Source organism: Haematobia irritans, chromosome 4 (assembly GCF_050003625.1).
Source record: "Haematobia irritans isolate KBUSLIRL chromosome 4, ASM5000362v1, whole genome shotgun sequence".
NCBI lineage: Eukaryota > Metazoa > Arthropoda > Insecta > Diptera > Muscidae > Haematobia > Haematobia irritans.
Genome location: NC_134400.1, coordinates 105772165 through 105796545, shown reverse-complemented (window position 1 = coordinate 105796545; position 24381 = coordinate 105772165). Strand labels below are relative to the sequence as shown.

General features: G+C 31.7%; 1 protein-coding gene across 1 annotated transcript in view; it reads right to left on the bottom strand.

Moving 5' to 3' along the window:
* Positions 1-1904: 1904 nt before the first annotated feature.
* LOC142233004 (uncharacterized) overlaps positions 1905-24381 on the bottom strand; it is a 175279-nt gene continuing 152802 nt past the window's right edge. Inside the window, exons 3-7 of the mRNA XM_075303766.1 lie at positions 8163-8281; positions 7839-7976; positions 4369-4831; positions 3349-4244; positions 1905-3286 (exon numbers count right to left, since the gene is read on the bottom strand). Of these exons, the coding sequence (XP_075159881.1) occupies positions 2651-3286; positions 3349-4244; positions 4369-4831; positions 7839-7976; positions 8163-8281 (2252 nt within the window). The 3' untranslated portion in view covers positions 1905-2650. The remainder of the gene's footprint in view (positions 3287-3348; positions 4245-4368; positions 4832-7838; positions 7977-8162; positions 8282-24381) is intronic.

The following is a 24381-nucleotide window of genomic DNA, read 5'->3' as shown; positions in this document are numbered from 1 at the left end:
TTATTATGTTTTGAGAAAGTTTCCTTTACTCTGATAACTGTTTTATGTACGTTAGTTAAATTAAAGGAGAACAAATTGTATACAAATGAAGCATGAAAACTAACTAAATTAGTGTCTCCCCAAAATAGTTCGGAATTTTTTAAAATTTGTAAATTTTTGAGAAAATTTTATATGGAAATAAATGTTTAACCTAATTTTCTATATAAGTAAATATTTGACAAAATTTTCGGTAGAAATATCTTTTAAGACAATTTTCTGTGGAAATAAAATTTTTAACCAAATTATCTATAGAAATCAAATTTTAACCAAATTTTCTATAGAAACAAAATTTTAAACAAATTTTCTATAGACATACATTTTTGAGAAAATTTTATATAGAAATAATTTTTTAAGAAAATTTTATATAGAAATAAAATTATATAAATAGAGTTTGTTATCATTTTCGATATCGGTAGTCAAAGGGTTAAAAAAGCTCGGAATTGGCTGGGAATCAAATCCAATATCCTTAAAAAAAAAACTCAAAATCTTTGAATTGAAATAAACTTTTTTGAGTTACATCTCTAAATTCAAAATGGAGTTAAGTCATACAGAGTTGACTAAATATAAAAAAAAATAAATTTGCGATTGAAACTATGTTACAACTTTTTAATATTTGGGAAATTAGTTTTCTTTTTTAACAGCCGATGAATAAAACCAATACAATAAGGTTGTTTGTAGGATATCTAAACATTTGTTTTTTTTTTTTAGATTTGATTTTAAGGTTATATGGTAAGGGCCGATGTTGAATGTGAACCACACCTAAACGCCAAGTTTTTTTCCGAATTTTATTTGACATTTCTCTATTTCAGACTTACTCAATTTGAACCATGGACGTCGTGAATGGGCAGAATGGTTCCATGAAATGGCAACAGTGGATGATCAATTTTCGAAGAAAATCATCTTCAGTGATGAGGCACATTTTCACCTCAGTGGATTCGTCAATAAACAGAATTGCCGCATTTGGGCGAATGAGAATCCAAGAGTGATTGTCGAAAAACCAATGCACCCACAAAGAGTGACGGTTTGGTGCGGTTTATTCGCTGGCGGTATCATCGGGCCGTATTTTTTCCAAAATGAGGCCGGTCAGGCAGTTACCGTGAATGGTGTTCGCTATCGTGAGATGATAACGAACTTTTTATGGCCCGAATTGGAAGATATGGATGTGGACGATATGTGGTTTCAGCAGGACGGTGCCACTTGCCACACAGCTAACGAAACAATGGCTCTTTTGCGCAACAAATTCAATGGCCGTGTTATCTCACGTTATGGCGATGTCAATTGGCCGCCAAGATCATGTGATTTGACACCGTTGGACTTTTTTATTTGGGGTTATTTGAAAGAAAAGGTGTACGTCGATAAGCCAGCAACAATTCAAGAGCTAAAGGATGAGATAATTCGGCACATTAACGGCATAGAACCTCCATTATGCCTCAGCGTCATCGAAAATTTGGACCATCGGATGAATGTGTGCCACCGAGGTCGCGGCGCCCATTTGGCCGATATTTTGTTCCATACATAATTGAGTAATACTAATACAATAAATCATAATAAAATAAAATTACAATAATTTCCTAAATAGTTTGTGTTTTATTCAAAATCAACATCGGCCCTTGAAATTTTAACCACCCTTTAGTTACTTGCGCAATTTGTTTGGAATTTTTGTATTGATTAGACATCACAAAAGCGAGTCGTTTCTCTTTTTTTTTATATATATGTGATATCATGTTTATTTCAAAATGATTTGTTTGTGATCATGACTACGGAGCCATTATTGTTAATAATATTTTTTTTTATGGAATCTCTGGACCACCTCCCACATGTCATCCATTTGAAAACACATACCTTACTATCTTTGATTTAGTCAATTTGCTTTTTTTCTTGTTTTTGTTTTTCTTTTTTAATTATATCTTTGTATTATGTGTAAAAAAATATACAATAATTTATGGATTGCCGATAGTTAAAGATTATTAAAAATTAATTTCTTATATTACAATTAATAGTAGCGTTTTACTAAAATGTAGGTTTGTTATTATGCATGTTTTTTGTTTCAATTATCACATGATCTAAGAGATACGCACACACACACACATACACACGCACATATATATACTAAATAACTTATATAAATTTTATAGATCTATTCACATAGTTGTACATACATACACAATACATGGACATAGATTTTTTTGAATGTATCAGACATTTAACAGACACATACACTAACATGTAATATCAAATACTAGAGGACCCTTTGTTGTTGTTGTTGTTGTTCGTGGATTTATAAAATTCTATAGTAAAAACCACTGTACTAATACATACACCCACACACACCTAAGTATTGTGTGTATGTATTTTTTTTTTTGTTTTTTTTTTTTTATATATGTATATTGTATATATTTATCGAGTTTAGTAATGGGTTGAGGTTTAATGAAGTACTGTATAAATGTACTGTAGTTCCAAAACCACATGTACTGTATGTATGTATGGAGGGTCTATATATATGTACTGTATAATAAACTTATCGATATATTGAGGTTTTCCTTAGAGATGGCATATAATTCTCCAGCTGTTGTCTGAGAATTATTGAGATTGAGCTCCTTCGGGAGGTAATTTATAATAGTAAAGAATGTGCTGCATGATGATGGTTTTCATAGCGATGGTGATGGTGATGGCGACGATGATGTTGGCTATCTGGATTTCCCTCTGCCAAGTCTTCGGTATGGCCATTGACCAAATCCTCTTGTACTAGAGCATTAGTAGTTGTGCGTTGACAGCATTCATCGATATTTTCAACATTATCGAAATGTTCTACATCAGCTTGTAAGGGATGGTGTAATTGATGTCGATGATGGTGGCGGCGATGTGGTCGATTGGTATGATCCTGGAACTCGTGGTTTTCCAAAATACTCCCATTAATAATATCATCATCTTCGATCTCTTCGCCACTGCCAAGGTTTTGGATGTGATGTCCCAAGGCTAAGTGATTTCCAGTCTCTTCACCGTCTTCGCCATCTTCTTCGTCTCCATCGTTTAGACCATGATGTTCATTGTCCATATCGAGATCATCTTGATCTTCACCAGTAGTGTCCCCATTGAGTACTGGATGATGTTGTTGGTTGTGAACCACCACAGAGACATTGCAATTTTGTGATACGCCCTGATAGTGACAACTCCCTGGCATGGAATGAATAGTCTTTTCTATGGCACGTAAACGTTTCTCCAAGGACGTGGTAGCCAGGATGTCAACCTTAAAAATAAAGGAAACAAATTTAAATAAGATAGAACTTTAAAATTGTCCACATTACCCACCTTCAGTTGTGGTGTTAAAGGCAATAGAGCTATGATCCACCAAGCCCATGCCGGGCCATCTTCTCTACTTGACCAATTCTCCTCGACCAAAGGCATTTCTCCATAGCTTTGTAAGATCTCATGTTTGAGATCTCCTCCCAAGCTTTCATACCAAGCTTTGGCCTTTTTTAACACAATCTCATGCATTCTCCCCACATACGAAAGATTCTCCATGGTTATGGTCTCATCGTGAATATATTCCACTTTGGCCGTTTCATAGCCATCTTTCTCATTGCGGGTCAAAATTTTGAAACGTCTGCAACCCATTGTACTAAGGATGGAGCATCCATCGCCAAGTAGAACACAATCTCGTATATCTAGCATACAACCATAGTCATAGTAACGTGTCTTTCCGCTATGTGGTTGAACTATACCAAACTGCTTATCACCCGATTCGACCGCCCGACGAACCATCAGTCGATAGCGGGGTTCATATACAAATAATGGGCAGGGCACATGAGGGAATGCTGTCGTACAAATGAAAATTGGTACCGAAGGTTCCAGTACCATTTCCTGGCGAAGTCGTTTATTATAGCTATCTGGAATGAAACGTTTCATGGCGGCTTCAAGGAATTTCGTCACCGGTCTTTTGGTTAAAATCAAAGGCACAGGCGATGAGGCCCCTTGTACCATATTCCCGCTGGGCTCTACCAACGGAGACATACATAAAGGACACGATGAGGTATAGTCCATGCAACGATCTAAACACACGAGGCAATAGGTGTGGCCACAGGGTGTCACCACAGGCTTCCAGAAGGTACGACAACATAAAACGCAATCGAAATCGCTGGTATCGATAAGGGAAGGTGACACAGTTATGAGTTGTTTCAGAGCATACTCTGGCGAGGATTCAATTTCTGGAAATAAAACAAAAATGAAATAAAGAAAAACAATGACTAAAGATATGATCACACAAGGTTCTGCAACAAATTCCTTTTGATTGTTTTGTCCAGTGTAACCGTATCCTAAGTTTTCACTTACTTTTCAGTCTCACAAATTCTTGTTGTAAACGTTCCAAAACATTTCGGAATTGTCCACTGCATCGCGCACTCTCCACATCTATCGATGGCAAAAGTTCCATTTCTCTGTGCATCCATTTCCGCCTAAAATGTTTACGTGAAGTTTGTCTTTTCAATGCCAGTTCACATCTTCTTGCAATACTATCGAACATTGTTCGTTTCTCGGCACAATTGAGAAAATCCCTACAAGTCAATACATCATCATCGGCCAACATCATTTCACATTCATTCGAGTATAAAGATGACAGGAAATCGTCCTCTTCACAGATTTGCATAGATTCATCCTCTTGCATGTCGAGATTTCTCCGTTTAAGCCGATGCTCAGGATAAATACCGTATGGATATTTGGAACGTAAAAACGGCGAGGATCCCATCAAATCCAGTTTAATGCATTTCGGCGTTTGAGAGAGAAGTTTTTGGAGAATCTAAAATGAGCACAGCAAAGTATTAACTTATTTGTTAAAAAGTTAAATTTTAAATTATTTTAAAATTATTGAAATTAATTGAATTAACTTAAGTAGTGATATAGGTGTTTTGGAACAGGTCACCACCAATATGACTGCCAAAGGCCCTGACAGGATGGGCATGGGTCTTTGAATACGATGTGGCGAAAAAAGCCATCAGCTGAAGCAATGTCAAAACGCTTCCAGATGCTGTGTTTGTTCCGAAGAAGGTAAAACGCCTGTTGATCACTTTCCAGGTTCTACGACGACGCCTCTGCGCGGAAATACAAGGAAACGCGAGCCAAATTGTGAGACAAACAATGGACATCGAAGGATTCAACAAGGCCATGGCGAAAGTAGGGAATATAAACACGAAGAAAATAGCGGTCCACTTGTGGAAACATGTGATCGCAGAACTGAGACGAAACTGCTTAAGCCAAGGAGGGAGCCACCGTGGTGCAATGGTTAGCATGCCCGCCTTGCATACACAAGGTCGTGGGTCGATTCCTGCTACGACCGAACACCAAAAAGTTTTTCAGCGGTGGATTATCCCACCTCAGTAATGCTGGTGACATTTCTGAGGGTTTCAAAGCTTCTCTAAGTGGTTTCACTGGAATGTGGAACGCCGTTCGGACTCGGCTATAAAAAGGAGGTCCCTTGTCATTGAGCTTAACATGGAATCGGGCAGCACTCAGTGATAAGAGAGAAGTTCACCATTGTGGTATCACAATGGACTGAATAGTCTAAGTGAGCCTGATACATCGGGCTGCCACATAACCTAACCTAAACTAACTTAAGCAAAGATGAATATATACAAGAGCACGACACAGAGGTTTGGAAGCCAAAATAGCGCTCAGAAATGCCATAAATGACAGCAAAAGGAATCAATGGGATGAACTCCGAAACGACATTTACCGAGACCCCTGGGGTCTAGCTGGAACAAGCGATCGAGATAAGTGGAGGACTCTCTCACAGACAACGCGGGTTCCGCTCAGAAAAATCTACGATGGGAGCACTTAGAGATGTAATGGACGTGGCTCTAGCTACCCAGATGCGCAGCCATTATAGCAGGCATGTCGTTCTACTTGCAACCCTAGACGTGAAAAATGCTTTTAATGTCTTATGCTATGGTCACACTGGGCAAATATTTGACAGAAATCGAAAAAGAATCCGTCGCCACAGTCAAGCCTGCAATCATTTTAAGCTAATATTGGATATATAACATCATGGCAGGATTATTTTTCAAAAACCGTATCCAGATATTTGGAAAATGTTTTCGGAAAAATGTTTGATACTCATTTTGGTCAAATATTTGCCTAGTGTGACCATAGCCTTAGATGGGCGAAGGTCTTACAAGAATTGGCACATAATTTTGAAATCCTGGGGTACCTCATGCGGATAATAAGAAGTTATCTGAAGGACGGAATATTGATATATAACACCGATGACGGAACTAGAAGGAGCGTCCCAGGGTTCAATCATGTGTCCCGATCTATGGAATATTAGCTACGACGGGAACTTGAGATCTTTTGATCGGATACGCTGACGATATCGCAGCTGTGATACAAGAGTGAAACACCACAGAGGCGCAGAGAAAACTTGATACGCATTTTGGTCAAATATTTGCCTAGTGTGACCATAGCCTTAGATGGGCGGATGTCTTACAAGCATTGGCACATAATTTTGAAATCCTGGGGTACCTCATGCGGATAATAAGAAGTTATCTGAAGGACGGAATATTGATATATAACACCGATGACGGAACTTGAAGGAGCGCCCCAGGGTTCAATCATGTGTCCCGATCTATGGAATATTAGCTACGACGGGAACTTGAGATGCCACTGGACTCTTTTTTGAACGTATATGCTGACGATATCGCAGCTGTGATACAAGTGTGAAACACCACAGAGGCGCAGAGAAAACTTACACAAATGATGATACGACAAGACCTTGGTTGGGGACACAACGACTAGAACTTGCGACACACAAGACAGATCGGTTGCTAATCACACATACCAACGCTGATCGACATGCAGGTAGGCGATGTTGTTATTTAAACGAGGGACGCTATAAAATACCTAGGAATACAACTGGATACAAAGCTGAAGTTCTCGACGCAAATGGACTATGCAAGAAAGAAAGCAACTCATTTAACACAACAACTCAACAGACTAATGGCGAACTTAGACGGCCCGCTGCCAAAAAGTCGAAAGCTCCTGATGGAAGCCTGTAATATTGTTCTACTTTACGGAAGCGAGATATGGGCACGCGCGTTGAGACGAAACCTTCGGGTAGTACAGCGTACGGCCGCTTTACGTATAACCTCCGAATATTACACTGACTCCACTGAATCTTAGACCTTCAAGCTGAATATAGGAAGAAAGCTTTTTATCTAAAGATGGAGAACAGACCTGACGAAAGCACGTTAGAGGAGATAAAATGAGAGACTAAATGAGAACTGCGATATATACGGCAGGTAGACAGCAAGACGTTATATATAGACAGGGTATGTGATCTATTACATTACAATGTGGACACGGATTCTTCCGAATGTTTTTGCATAAGATGGACAAATTTCATAGTCCATATTGCCTCAACGAAGAGGGGAACGTCATCGATGATGCGTATCACACGTTTTTCAGGTGCATACGATAGGGCACCGAAAGATCGAAATTAGAGGGACATCTAGACGAAATAGATGAACGGATTGTGGTAGGGAAAATGACGGCAGACGAACGGCATTGGAACATCATCGCGAAGTATTGCGAAGTCATATTGAGGAAGGAGCAGCGCAAGAGCTACACACACTATCCGAGGTGGAACAAAACTCCAGGAGCGATAAGGGTCGGGTTTTTAGCCGGTATTATTTATATATGTTTTTGACAGATGTGTAAACGCATTTTTACCCACTCTCTCCCCAAATTAATTTAAATTTTTGTAAATTAAATTAAATTTATTTAAATGAAATTAAATTTTGGATGCCTCATACCTTTGTGAGATCATGTTGAAACAATTCAGTACGGCTGAGATTTGTAGATTTATCCATGTTTATGGCTAAACAGATTTCATAGAGAGCCTCTTCATAACGGCTCAACTCACTTAGAGCCAAAGAACGTAAATAGTGTGCCTGTATTGGAAAAACATGTAGGAAAAAAGAATTTTTTTTTAAAATGCGTATTAATCAATACCTTAATTCCCAACTATAATAAATCGATTTTGCAAATATTCAAGGTAAAAATTTTAAAGCTTTGGCAAGCTTCAAAGTTCAAACCAGAGTTTGAAATTTCTAAGTCCAAAGCATTTCTTAACATACCTTAGCTGAGGTGTAGCGTGATTTAAGGGCATTATCCACATCGGCCAGCGAGCTTTGATAGTGATTCATTTTTCTTAAGACTTCGGCACGCAATAACAGGCTCTTGAAATTCGAAGGTGCTGTAGGCAGAAATGACGAACATGAAAAAGAAAATAAAAACAAATATTTGAATATTAGTGGTGAAAAATAGTTTGAAAATATTTTTATTTAATTGCATAAGTATTAGAAAAACTAGTGGGGAAATAAACGCATAAATGAAGAATTTTCTCTTCTGAAATTAAATTTTAGATCAACGACGATTTCTTTTCTTGTTAAAGATGTCAAATGGATCTTGAACCTTTTTTGGCCTTAAAAGACAGAACTTTAACAATAAAAAAATTTGTTTACCATAAAAGAAATTATTTTTTAGCATGTATAAGAAACCCAAAAAAAAAAATCCATATGGACCAAAGAACAACATATTGCCACTTTACCATATTGTGAATTCAAATGACAGAAGACATTAATCTATGTTTCTGATGGACAGAACGAGACATTCTTTTTCTTCGATCACCAAAATACTTTTTGTCACCCTTGGTCACGCCTCGAAAGTCCAAGATTGACATACGCACACTTTCCGCATTCGTAAACATCAATTGTTTTTCCTGGCGTTGGCTATTTGTCATTATTTTCGAAGCGTTTTGGTTTGTTTGTCGTTTTGTAGGAAATTTTGAAATGCTTAAATTTCCATTTATTATCATTAGCCTTCATACGTTCATATGTACATATATATGATATAACCCATATGGCGACGTCCTAGGATCCATAACATTTTTATTTGTTGGATAACTTCGGCATTTTGAAAAAAATTTTCGAACAATAATTGTGGCGGCGTCTCGCGAAATCTTTATCCTCCCGTCTGAGTATGTTTAGGGGCCCACCTGTGATGGTTTATCGTTTTTTTTTTTTGTTCTTCTAATGACTAATTTATCTTGAAACTAATTACGTTTCGTTTGGTTTATGATTTTTTTAGTATATTTTTCTTTTAAGTTAGCATAATTTATGCCATTGTTGTGTGTTTTCATGGCGTGTATTTTCCATCCACCAATGAATGCTCTTGACGAAATGCCAACAATATTTATTTCGATTTTAAGTGGATTTTTTCAAGTGGTCAACAAGTGTCAGATTTTTCGAGTCAAATATATACATCTATATGTATATAAATATTTTTGTTAATAGATGATATAATAAGGGATGAATTGGAGGTTCGTCCATTAAAATGCTTTCGACAGTAGTTTGAATAGATATTCAAACAATGAGTAAAAACTTCAATTGTAATGGAGAATTTTTATAAACCGCAGCGGAGAGTTTTTCAATTAAAAATCGCTCCTTTCCAAGAAAATCTAAACTTTTAATTTTTATATGAGGATTCCGTAAAAATGTTTTCTATACGTTTTACGTATCATATTTAAATATACAGGGTGGCTACCAAAAAATTGTAGATTTTTTTCTGTTTGGTACATTGGTAGAATTTTTTATGTATTTTAATTTAATACAATTTGGACACAATTTTCTATAGAAACAAAATTTTGATAAAATTTTCTATAGAAATAAAATTTTAACAACATTTTCTAAAGAAATAAAATTTTGACAAAACTTTCTATAGAAATAAAATTTTGACAAAATTTTCTATAGAAATAAAATTTTGACAAAATTTTCTATAGAAATAAAATTTTAACAAAATTTTCTATAGAAATAAAATTTTGAAAAAGTTTCCTATACAAATAAAATTTGGACAAAATTTTCTATAGAAATAACATTTTGACGAAATTTTCTATAGAAATAAAATTTTGAAAAAGTTTCCTATACAAATAAAATTTGGACAAAATTTTCTATAGAAATAACATTTTGACAAAGTTTCCTATAGAAATAAAATTTTGCCAAAATTTTCTTTGGATATAAAATTTTGACAAAATTTTCTTTGGAAATAAAATGTTGACACAGTTTCCAATAGAACTAAAATTTTGACAAAGTTTCCTGAACTGAACTTTTGACAAAATTTCCTATAGAAATAAAATGTTCACAAAATTTTCTAAAGAAATAACCTTTTAACACAATTTTCTATAGAAATAAAATTTTGACAAAATTTTCTATAGAAATAAACTTTTGACATAAATTTCTATTGAAATAAAATTTTGAGAAAGTTTCCTATATAACTAAAATGTTGACAAAATTTTATATAAAATAAAAAAAAAAAATTTTTTTCTATGGAATAAAATTTTGACAAAATTTTATATCGAAATAAAATTTTGACAAAGTTTCCTATAGAAATAAAATTTTGACAAAATTTTCATTAGGAATAAAATGCTGACAAAATTTTCTAAAGAATAAAATTTTGACAAAATTTTCTATAGGAATAAATTTTGACAAAATTTTCTATAAAAATAAATTTTGACAAAATTTTCTATAGAAATAAATTTTTGACGTAAATTTCTATTGAAATAAAATTTTGAGAAAGTTTCCTATATAACTAAACTTTTGACAAAATTTTCTATAAATTAAAAAGAACTGATTTTTTTATAGTAAAAAATTTTTGACAAAATTTTCTATACAAATAAAAATTTGACAAAATTTTCTATAGATATAAAATTTTGACAAAGTTTCCTATCAAAGTAAAATTTTGTCAAAATTTCCTATTGAATTAAAATTTTGATAAAGTTTCCTATAGAAGTGAAATTTTGACAAAATTTCCTATAGAAACAAAATTTTGACAAAATTTTCTATAAAAAAAATTTTGACAAAACTTTCTAATGAAATAAAATTTTGACAAAATTTTCTATAGAATTATATAATTTAAAAAAAAAAATTCCTCATGAATAAAATTTTGACATAATTTTCTATAGAAATAAAATATAGACAAAATTTTCTACAGAAAAACAATTTTTACAAAATTTTGTAAAGAAATAAAATTTTGACATAATTTTCTACAAATAAAGTTTAGACATAATTTTCTATAGAAATAAAATTTTGACATAAATTTCTATAGACATAAAATTTGCAAAATTAGATTTTTTTGGTAGTTTTTGACAAAATTTTCTATAGAAATAAAATGTTGACAAAGTTCCTATAGAACTTTTTTGACAAAGTTTCATATAGAACTGACATTTTGACAAAATTTGCTATAAAAATAAAATTTTGAAAAAAAAATTTCTATAGAAATAAAATTTTGACAAAATTTTCTACAGAAAAAAAAAATTCTATAAAATTTTCTATAGATATAAAATTTTGACAAAATTTTCTATAGAAATAAAATTTTGACAAAATTTTCTATAGAAATAAACTTTTGAAACAATTTTCTATAGAAATAAAATTTGGACAAAATGTTCTATAGAAATAAAGTTTTGACAAAATTTTCTATAGAAATACATTTTTGACAAAATTTTCTATAGAAATAAAATTTTGATAAAATTTTCTATAGACATAAAATTTTTGACAAAGTTTCCTATAGAAATAAAATTTTGACAACATTTTCTATAGAAATAAAGTTTTTGCAAACATTTCCTATACAAATAAAATTTCGACAAAATTTCCTATACAAATAAAATTTTGACAAAATTTTCTATAGAAATAAAAATTTGACAAAATTTCGTATAGAAAAGAAATATTGACAACATTTTGTATAGAAATAAAGTTTTCACAAAATTTTCAATAGAAATAAAATTTTGACAAAATTTTCTATAGAAATAAAATTTTGATAAAATTTTCTATAGAAATAAAATTTTGACAAAATTTTCTATAGAAATAAAATTTTGAGAAAATTTTGTATAGAAATAAAATTTTGACAAATTTTCTTTGGAAATAAAATTTTGACAATATTTTCTATAAAAATAAATTTTGACAACTATAGAAATAAACCTTTGACATAAATTTCTTTTGAAATAAAATTTTGCGAAAGTTTCCTATATAACTAAAATTTTGATAAAATTTTCTATAGAATTTAAAAAAAATTAAATTTTCTATGTTAATGAAGTTTTGACAAAATTTTCTATCGAAATAATATTTTGACAAAGTTTTCTATAGAAATAAAATTTTTACAAAATTGTCTATAGAGATAAAATGTTGACAAAATTTTCTATAGAAATAAAATTTTGACAAATTTTCTTTGGAAATAAAATTTTGACAATATTTTCTATAAAAATAAATTTTGACAACATTTTCTATAGAAATAAACTTTTGTCATAAATTTCTATTGTAAAAAAAAATTTTGAGAAAGTTTCCTAATAACTAAAATTTTGACAAAATGTTCTATAAAATTTAAAAAAAAATTGATAAATAAAAAAAATTAAATTTTGACAAAATTTTCTATAGAAATAAATTTTGACGCAATTGTCTATAGAAATAAAATTTTGGCAAAGTTTCCTATCGAAATAAAATTTTGTCCAAAATTTCCTATAGAACTAAAATTTTGACAAAGTTTCCTATAGAATTGAAATTTTGACAAAATTTCCTATAGAAATAAAATTTTGACAAAATTTTCTATAGAAATAAAATGTTGACAAAACTTTATAATGAAATAAAATTTTGACAAAATGTTCTATAGAAATAAACTTTTGACAAAATTTTCTATAGAAATAAAATATTGACAAAATTTTCTACAGAAATAAAATTTTTTCAATATTTTGTATAAAATAAAATTTTGACATAATTTTCTAGAAATAAAGTTTTGACATAATTTTCTGTAGAAATAAAATTTTGACAAAATTTGCTATAGACATAAAATAAATACGATTTCTGGTTTTGTAGTTTTTCACAAAATTTTCTATAAAAATAAAATACCAAGAGTTTGAGATCCGATGATTTTGGTGGCCATTATGCGACAGAGATGAGTCATTCTTGGTTGACGCGTGCTTAATGCGATGGTTCTGATTCATATGGAAATGCTCATAAACTCAAAAAGTGGACCATATATTTCACTAAAGCCGACTTAATTCTGTTTTAGTTCACAGAATTATTACGTTTTAATAAAAATTTCTTGACTGTAGTCATTTTTTGCGTACGTCAGTTAAATAAGCTAAAACGGAGTGAAAAAATTATATACAAATAAAGCATAAAGATTAACTAAATTCGTGTCTGCCACAAAATAGTTCAGAATTTCTTAGAATTTGTAAATTTTACCAATAATGCGCCCATCTTGTATTTATTTTAAAGAAGCCGCATCTTTGGCTCGGAATCAATACCAAAATCCATAAGGGAAGGTCAACATCTTTGAACCCAAGTAAAGTTTTTTTTTTTGTGAGTGTATGGGCACAAAATAATCTACACGAAACAGCCGCAGCATTCGCTTTGCAAGATCAAAAAGTTCGTAATTTAAACTCAAGTCTGCTTAGTTAAAATCCCATCCCAAAATTTTGCAATATCTAAACCTGCATTTTCCCATCATGAAGATTCAATTCAGTTTTTGGGTGCATCTAATGCCAATGTAAAATGACATTGCTGCTGATTTGCACATTTATCTTCATTCGCCTGGTATATTAGAGATGTTCGTACAATAATTTCTTATGGCGCCATCTGAGAATTTTTTTTTGCCCCCACCATCAGTGTCATCATAATTGGTTCATAAGTGGTTTATAGTTTATTCGGAATAGTAGAAGACTGAAATTGAAGAACACAGGCAGACTGTTATGTAGTTTTACTCAAGTCAACTTGGAGAATTGGATGTAATTGGATCAGTCATAATAAAGGCGAAGTCAGCTAGGTGGGAAAAAAGTGAAGATGGGAAAAATTTTGCATCATCATGAAAAATCATATGTTATGATATATACATAGAAATACGTGGATCGAGCCAAAGCCAAAAGTCAAATGAAGAACAAGTTTTCTTGGGTCCAAAGATTTTGACATTCCTTAAGAAGTTCATTATTGATTACGATCCAATAATGGTAAAAAAAGTTTTTAAGGCGCTAAGTAGTTTTGAATTTAAAGACTAAAAATTTAAATTTGGATTAAAATATTATTATTACAATTTTCATATTCTGTTATATAATAATGGACAGAAAAAACATTCTGATTCAACCGCGATCCAATTAGTTTTTTAATTGAAATGTCTTCAATCACGAAAATGATAGTATCAATCACAGTTTTAATTAGGCATATAAAAATATTTGATCAAAAAATTAATTGATTTAATTTGAAAATTTCAATTAAATTTTTTATTGATTCAATTAAACATTTAATTGCTGTTGATTGCAAAAAACTATTAAATTTTTAATTTATTCAATTAAAAATTTTATTGATGTTGATTGCAAAAATTAATTACTTTTTATATAATTGGCGCAGAAGCGATGAATTTAACATGGGCTTCTCATACGACGGATGTCCACCATTGCACTGAATTTTCATCACTTCTTAAGGTGTGACCCAAATTCGTTGTTTTAGATGTGGATTAAAAAATTTTGTGACATTTTGACAAATTAACAATGTTTATATTTTCTTATGATTTTTAAGGCATTCTAACGTTTGACTTTTTTCAAAAATTTGCAACTTTACTACAATGGTTTTATCATTTTTTTTTTCGAAAAAATTTATGTAATTTGTACCTTTTTATTAATTCCTAACACGTTTTTATCCTATTTGAAACAAACAAAAGATTAAAATTACCCATTAAAAATATGAAATTTGTACACGGCTATAAAAAGGAGTACAAAATTTCAACTGGATCAGATTAAGTTTGCTCTTCCAAGAGGGTTCGTAAGCTAAACCTGGGGCATGTTTGGCTTCCGTACCCTGAGAATAATATGGTGGTAGTGTAAAAATTTTGTCATTAAGTAAAACTCTCAGGAAACTAAATGTAGGTTAATTTTAAACTAAACTGCATGTATATCAAATCCCAATATTATAAATAAATTGAATTTGTTACCACAAATTCAAGAAAATTTATTAGACATAATTGTTGTTTTTTTCTTGTTTAAGAAAATATCGTATTTTGAAAAATCTGTGAAAATTTACTTAGCACCACCAAAATAATAATAAAACAAGAATAAATATATATTTTTTTATTTTAGTGAAATTGTAAATTTCATTTGTATACAATATATTTTTATTTTCGTTTTTCTTTTTCTAATTCATGTAAGTGAAGTAAACGAATCCAAAGTATGTGCACCCAAACAAGTGAATCCACCATGAAAGAATGTGAAGATATATTTTAGAAAAATTAAATAAACCTTTTTGCTAATTGCAATATGACACAAATAAGTTATTACTGTTTGAAAACTTGAAGAAAATTTATTAAAAATAATACATTTTTCTTCAGTTGTTTGAACATATTATGACAAAAAAAAAACAATTGGAGTAAAAAATTGTTAAAATTTCTTTATCGCTATACGAAGTTTTAAGACAGAGAGACAATTTAAGGCCTTCGCCGAAATGAAAAAGTATCTTTGTTTGAATCTTGAAGATTCAATTCAATTTCAATGATACTATTTATCATTTCCGAACCTACCTCCTACATTTGCACTGAATAGAGCACATAGACTCTATATGAATTGAATGTTAACATTCAAACATGTTAAATGGCAGTTAAAGAGAAATTGCCTTTAAAGTTTTCGATTAATCAGTAAGAAGAAGAATCGTCTTCTGTTAAATCGTTATCAACTCTTTGCAAAATGTTCAGAGCTCAATATAAGAGTGTTACTCTTAATATAAATGGTTACTCTCGTTTTTTTCTTGGGGTCAATGTAATTCTCTTCTCATGTTAATAATACGTAAACAACAAATCGTAACTATTTAGCAATTAGTGTGAATATGAGTCGCTGTCTCATTGTTGACTAACAACTTAGTCATTTATAATTCAAATATTATTATGCAATATGTACTTGTATTTCGTAGAACATTTTTCCGATATATATACATAACGTGTTTTCAATAACAAAACCTGTCTAAGCCGTTACGTGTATACACTTAAATAACAAAAAATAGTTGAATCCAATATGTTGAAATTTACATCAAAATTTTCGATTGATTCGAGAAAACCTCATTCAATTTAAAAACTATTTCTTTAAAATCAAAGTTCTCATTTATATGAATGATAAAGGCCGCGTTTTTTAAATATATACGGCTTTAATAGGACGACACAAAGCTCAAAGGCGAGAAGGAATTGCAGAGAAGGAATATGATCAACTCAAACATGTTTCAAGATTTTTGGACGAGGAACATCTAACTTGTTAGTCACAACCATGTTATTTTCTCTGAAATTATGTATCTGATTTCGGCAACCATGCATATTTTTGGCGAGAAAACAACATTATTGAGACAAACATTTTCCATGTTTTCCGACTAAAAATAACCTATCGATGTTGAAACATGGTTGGGGTGATCATACTCCTTCTAATTAACGTGCAAAATTACCGTGTCAAATTTCAACGGGATCGGATGTTCCACACTGTGGAACAGGGTATTATAAGTTAGTGCATATGTTTGCAACACCCAGAAGGAGACGAGATATACACATGGTGTCTTTGGCAAAAATGCTCAGGGTTCCTGAGTCGATATAGCCATATCCGTCTGTCCGTGAACACATTTTTGTAATCAAAGTCTAGGTCGCAGTTTTAGTTCAATCGACTTCAAATTTGGCACAAGCATGTGTTTTGACTCAGAATAGAACCCTTATTTATTTTGGAAGAAATCGGTTTAGATTTAATATAGCTCCCATATATATATTTCGCCCGATATGGACTTATATGGCCCCAGAAGCCAGAGTTTTACCCTAATTTGCTTAAAATTGTGCACAAGAAGAACAGTTAGTACTGTATTCAAGTGTGCCAAATTTTATTGAAATCGGTTCAGATATATATCTTTCGCCCGATATGGACTAATATGGTCCCAGAAGCCAGAGTTTTACTCCAATTTGGTTGAAATTGTTCACTAGGAGTACAATTAGTAGTGTAGTCAAGTGTGCCAAATTTTATTGAAATCGGTTCAGATTTAGATATAGCTCCCATATATATCGTTCGCCCGATTTACACTCATATGACCACAGTGGCCAATCTTTTACTCCGATTTAATTGAAATTTTGCACAGGGAGTAGAATTAGCATTGTAGCTAAGCGTGCCAAATTTGGTGGAAATCGGTTCAGATTTAGATATAGCTCCCATATATAGCTTTCGCCCGATTTACACTCATATGACCACAGAGGCCAATTTTTTGCTCCGATTTAGTTAAAATTTTGCACAGGGAGTAGAATTAGCATTGTAGTTATGCGTGCCAAATTTGGTTAAAATCTGTTCAGATTTAGATATAACTCCCATATATATGTTTTTCTGATTTCGACAAAAATGGTCAAAATACCAACATTTTCCTTGTAAAATCGCCACTGCTTAGTCGAAAAGTTGTAAAAATGACTCTAATTTTCCTAAACTTTTAATACATATATATCGAGCGATAAATCATAAATAAACTTTTGCGAAGTTTCCTTAAAATTGCTTCAGATTTAAATGTTTCCCATATTTTTTTTACTAACATTGTGTTCCACCCTAGTGTATTAGCCGGCTTAAATTTTAGTCTATAGATTTTGTAGAAGTCTATCAAATTCTGTCCAGATCGAGTGATATTTAAATGTATGTATTTGGGACAAACCTTTATATATAGCCCCCAACACATTTGACGGATGTGATATGGTATCGAAAATTTAGATCTACAAAGTGGTGCAGGGTATAATATAGTCGGCCCCGCCCGACTTTAGACTTTCCTTACTTGTTTTTTATGGGGGCTATAAATAATTATGAACCGATATGGACCAATTTGTACACGATTAGTAGAAAGCATATACTGACATGGCATACCAAATTTCAAACGAATCGGATGAAAGTTGCACTTCCAGGAAGCTACGGAAATCAAATCTGGGTTTATATGGGGGCTATATACAATTATGGACCGATAGGAACAAATTTTTGTATGATTGTTCGATGCAAATTTCAACCGGATAGAATGAAATTGACTCCTCCAAGAGGATTTTGAAGGACAGCCTGATAGACGCACCCTCAAAAAAAAAAACCCTCCGGTAACATATGCCCCAAACCCATTTTGCTTCAAGCATATATATATTCAGGATTGGTCCAAACAAAATATTGTTTGTATTGTTCAAACATATTATGTTTCACCTTAGGGCATACACTGGTAGAAAAACATTTTAATGAAATTTTCTTTGTGTGGATATATTTTTAAGGCGACAATTTGTTACTGCCATTATTTTACTTGCAGCATACTCTCTAGGTCTCTCTTTCTAAACACATATATGTTTATAGGCTATTTCCAAATTAATATATGTTTGCATTTAAGCATATTATATTTACAAATATTTTATGTCCGAAACATAATATGTTCTAACATATTAACATATATGTCCCAAACATGTTATATTAGTTTATGAACATTATATGTTTGCACTTAAAAATATTGTGTTAACAATTTTGAGTTCCAAACATATAATTTTTACATCCAAACATATGCACAGAAATACGTAGCTAGGTCGACTCAGAATTTATTGGGTCTGAGACCAATATTTCGATGTCTTACGAACGGATGTAGTATACCTCCATCCTACACTGAAAAAAGCATCCCAGGTTCCAAAACAATTGTCGTTACACTACTGATTGTGGTATTGTTTCCTAGCCAAAGAAGCGAAGAATTGAAGTAAAGAGAATTTAACTTTTACGACAGAAATTTCTTTTAAATGTAAGTTTTGCGTACTTGATTCTAGGTAACAAATTTTAATTTGTTAGTTTTTTTCTGTTTTTCTCTTCATTTACTATTAAAGTCCTTTAAAAACGAGTTAACAACAACTTAAATTTTCAAATTCAGACTTGTCTTCTTATGCTATGGTTCAAGTAACAATCGTCTTTAATAGAAAGTGTTGAAAAACTCTCCTATTTATAAACCCTGTTTTGATTTGTTGTCAAGATGCACAAAGACAACAAATTTAAAGACAATTGCATAAACTTTGAAGAACTTTTCACAATTATAAAAGACAAGTTGACCTTAATCAAATAAAATTGTCTTTCATTTTATTTTCAAATTTGACGCCGATCGGTTAGTTCAATCTCACAACATTTATCGAAATCAGACTATACATATATATAGGAGCTATAGCTAATTTTGATCCGATTTTTTCCAAATTCAATACCGCTCGTCCTAGTGCCAAAAAAGCACCATATACCAAATTTCATCAAAATCGGTTAATAATTGGGACCGGAAATTTGACGCCGATCGGTTAGTAAATGAATTCAATCTGACACCATTTATCGAAATCAGGCGATACATATATATAGGAACTATATCTAAATTTGATCCGATTTTTGAAAATTCAATACCGTTCGTCCTAGTGCCAAGAAACCGCCATATACCAAATTTCATCAAAATCGATTAATAATTGGGACCGGAATCCTGCGAACAACAAATACACGGATAGACGGACTAAAGTCTAGATGGAATCAGGAAGTGATTCTGAATAGATTGGTATATATTTAATGGGGTACAAAATCAATATTTCTGGTAGGAACATTTTTTGGCAGGGTATAAAATGAAAAAATAAAAAAATATTTCAATTAAAATTTCTTGAAATGGCATTTTTGTGACAAAAATGTTCCATATTTATACCCTTCACCACTACTGTGGTACAGGGTATAATAAGTTTGTGCATTTGTATGTAACGCCAAGAAGGAAAAGTCTGAGATCCATCGTTTAGTATACCGATCGTCTTAGAATTAAATTCTGAGCCGATTTAGCGATGTCCGTCCGTCTGTCTGTCTGTCTGTTCATGTATTTTTGTGCGCAAAGTACAAGTCGCAGTTTAAGTCCGATCGTCCTCAAATTTGGCATAGGGTCGTTTTTTGGGACAAAGACAATCGCTATTGATTTTGGAAAAAATCGGTTCAGATTTAGATATAGCTGCCATATATATTTATCCCCGATCTGGTCATAATTGGCGTATTTATCAACCGATGTTCTTCAACTTCAGTACATCTGAATATTTTATGAGTCTCGAAAAATTTGCAAAATATCAGCTAAATCGGTTCAGATTTAGATATAGCTCCCATATATATCTTTCGTCCGATTTAGACTCATATGACCACAGAGGCCAAAGGTTACTACCGATTTTCGTGAAATTTTGCATAAAGAGTAGAAATGGCATTCTACCAATGCTTGGTAAATTTGATTCAAATCGGTTCAGATTTAGATATAGCTCCCATATATATCTCTCGTCCGATTTAGACTCATATGACCACAGAGGCCAAAGTTTACTACCGATTTACGTGAAATTTTGCATAAAGAGTAGAATTGACATTCTACCAATGCTTGGTAAATTTGATTGAAATCTTTCGTCCGATTTAGACTCATATGACCACAGAGGCCAAAGTTTACTACCGATTTTCGTGAAATTTTGCGTAGAGAGCAGTATTCTACCAATGCTTGGTAAATTTTATTTAAATCGGTTCAGATTTAGATATAGCTCCCATATATATCTTTCGTCCGATTTGAACTTCTATGGCCTCAAAAGCCAGAGTTTTGCCGTGATTTGGTTCAAATTTTGCACAAGGAGTACGTTTAATAGTATCGGTAAGTGTACCAAATTTGGATGAAATCGGTTCAGATTTAGATATAGCTCCCATATATATCTTTCGTCCGATTTGAACTTATATGGCCTCAAAAGCCAGAGTTTTGCAGTGATTTCCTTAAAATTTTGACCGAGAGGTACGTTTAATGATATCGTTATGTGTGCCAAATCTGGTTAAAATCGGTTCAGATTTAGATATAGCTCCCATATATATGTACACCAGAGGTGGGAAAATATGGTAGACTATTTCATATTTTGGACCCATTGTCAATGGGATTTTCCTCCAATTGACGGGATAGTTTCCACAGAGAATATATTTAATATGATATTTAAGTGTGTCAAGTTTGATCTAATTTGGTTCAGATTTAGATAAAACCTCCATATATTCGTTCTTCCGGTTTGTACAAATAAAGCCTAATTTATACAAATAAAGCCTAATTCTAATTTTACACAAAATTCTGTGATGATTTCCCCATATCATTGTCATATCCTACACACTGTAATGCCAGACTTTCCACAGAACGGTTGAGTTTTAAATAAGGCTCCAATTCGCCCGACTTGACCAAATAATATATCACAATCCACACTTGACCACATATCTTGGCAAGATCTAACCAATATCCTTGTAAAATCGTCACTGCTGAGTAGCAAAAAATTGTAAATGTTACTCAAAATGTCCTATATCTCGAATACATAAGTATCGCATGATAAACCATAAATGCTCTTTTGTACAATTGCTTTAAAATTTCTCTTGCTTCATATTTCCCATATTTTTTACTAACATTGTGTTTCATTCCAGGGCGTTAGCCGATTTCAATTTCAATTCTAGAGATTTTGCAGAAGTACAAAAAATTGTCTCCATTATAAGTATTTTATCTGGAAATGCAAACCTATATAATGCAAACTATATAACTCCCAGCAGATTTGAAGTACTTGAGATGGTAACAAAAATGTTGGTCTACATAGTGGTGAAGGGTATAATATAGTCGGCCCCGCCCGACTTTAGACTTTACTTACTTGTTTTCATCTAAAAATTATTATTTTTTTCTTGAAACATGGTCGAGGTGATCATATTATTTATCTACGTGTAATTACGCATAATTATTTTTGTTTGTTTTTCATTTGTTGAAGAAAACTCGCACTTTGAAGGATAAAATTCGAGTTAAAAATTCCCATTTCGGTTATTGAAGCAATTTCTACTACAAATATTAGTTTACAAAAGGGGACATATCGATGTCCTCATCTGAAATGAGTAGGCTAAGTCGACTTGGCATTTTTTGATGGAGTTCGTTGTTTTTTATTCGGATTGATGTGAATTGCATCCTGTCAAAACTTATTGGACACATCTATTAAAAATTTATGGCTAATATTGTACGCAGCCTGTGACTAAAGTTTTAAAAATTCCCAATCCAAAAAAGGCCAAAAAGCTATGTTCGGTCTAAAGTGGTCTAAGTCATTTTTAGCCATGTTCTATTATCACTATTTTGAATTCGTACATACTAAAAAATTTTACAATAAACATGATTTTAAGACCGAAAAAAGTGAATTTACATCTTATAAAATAAATTTGAGAAATTCCAAAAAAAATTGATTTTGTTTCCTGTAAAATTCACTTTTTAGACTTAGCGTACTTTGGAATGGAGACATCGATATGAAGTGATCAAAATATCTGAAAACATTGGGATCTGAGCTTTGCGTTTGTTGAATTAGGAGGATTTTTTTTTCCAATTCTTTACTAAAATTATACCAAATAGGGAAGGAAGGCTGCCAACCATATTCTCTTGAACTACCTACAATTTTACACATCAGATGGTAAACATCAGTCAGTTCAACTTGGAGGCATTTTTTTTTTATCTACTCACATGTTACAAAATGGAAAAATACGTTACCTGTAAAAGAATAGAAAATAATAAAATTAATTTTATTAGGAAAATGCAATATATATAAGCATAATTGTTTTCATATATTTCAAACTTGGACATTGTTGACATCTCTTAAAGGTGGACAATTTTCATGATATGTTCGATATATTACCACATTAATATTATACATTAAATTTGTGAGATGTAGCCGCCAATTAATCAAAAATATCGATTTAAATCAGAAAAATGTATTAAAAATTGTCGTATTTTTGCCAAAATGTTGAACCTTCGGTCCACAATCAATCAATTTCAACTACTATAACAGTTTTGCAAATATTTGGCTCAGAAAAATTTAACGAAATGTAAATTTGATTGTAAGATTGGTTGTACAATTAATCTCATTACCTTTGGAATAACTTCAATTTGATTTTATAATGGATAATTGTCTGCCGCCGTCGGAGGCAAACATTTAGTATCAGCCGCCGCCGATAAAAAATGGTCGGCTCATAAGTGAACACATTACAAAAAGGGTCACAATTTAGGCGACCTTCACTTCGTTTACTAATGGCAATACCGATTCTTCACAAAGTGGTGGCCTTAGTGTTCCACTATTTTTCCCCCAAATTATCATTCCGCCCAAATGATAAAGTCACTCTAAAGTTATTGCTACTTCATAATTTTATAAGGGATCCAAACGCTACACAAAAGGAATATCATATTCGGAATATGATAATGTCAAACATGTTTCAAGAGCATAGTGATATTTTTCACGGGGAACATGGACAATTTTTTCGCACAAATATAATTTTTTTGCCAAACATCAACATGCCCTGCAAAAAAAGCATAGCGAAAAATGCACTGAATTTTAGATGGAAAAGTAATTTTTTCTTAACTTTTTCAACACTTATCTCAACATATAGACCGGTTAAATAATACATTCAAATATTTTTCCACAAATTCCACGTCTGCCGAAAAATGAATCGGTAGCACGGTTGCCACAATTGGTGGAATTCTACCAGAAATGGTAGATTTTTTACTGTTTGGTAGATTGGTAGAATTCATGATGTTTTGGTAGATTTCGCAAAATATATCTCTCCAATTAAGAGGTACATTAATTTTCTATGGAAATAAAATTTTGACGAAATTTTCTATAGAAATAAAATTTTGACAAAATTTATATATAGAAATAAAATTTTGGCAAAATTTTCTGTAGAAAAATAATATTCTTTTCCTCTGTTGGTTAAGCTACTCTTGTAGTTTAGTCAATGTGTGGTTTTAAGCTGGAATAAAAAAACGACGACAATGAAAAATAATATTGATAATTTTCCATAGAAATGAAATTTTGACAAAATTTTCTATAGAAATAAAATTTTGTGAGAAAATTTTCCATAGAAATGAAATTTTGACAAAATTTTCCATAGAAATGAAATTTTGGCAAAATTTTCCATAGAAATGAAATTTTTACAAAATTTTCTCTAGAAAATAAATTTTGACAACATTTTCTATAGAAATGAAATTTTGACAAAATTTCCATAGAAATGAAATTTTGATAAAATTTTCCATAGTAATAAAATAATTACAAAATTTGTTATAGAAATAAAATTTTGACAAACTTTTCTATAGAAATAAAATTTTGGCAAAATTTTCTATAAAATAGCATTTTGATAAAATTTTCAATAGAAATAGAATTTTGACAAAATTTTCAATAAATTCAATATGTTTAATTGTTTTTAATTTCGGCCGTACTACAATCTCAAAAAAAAATCTCTTCTGT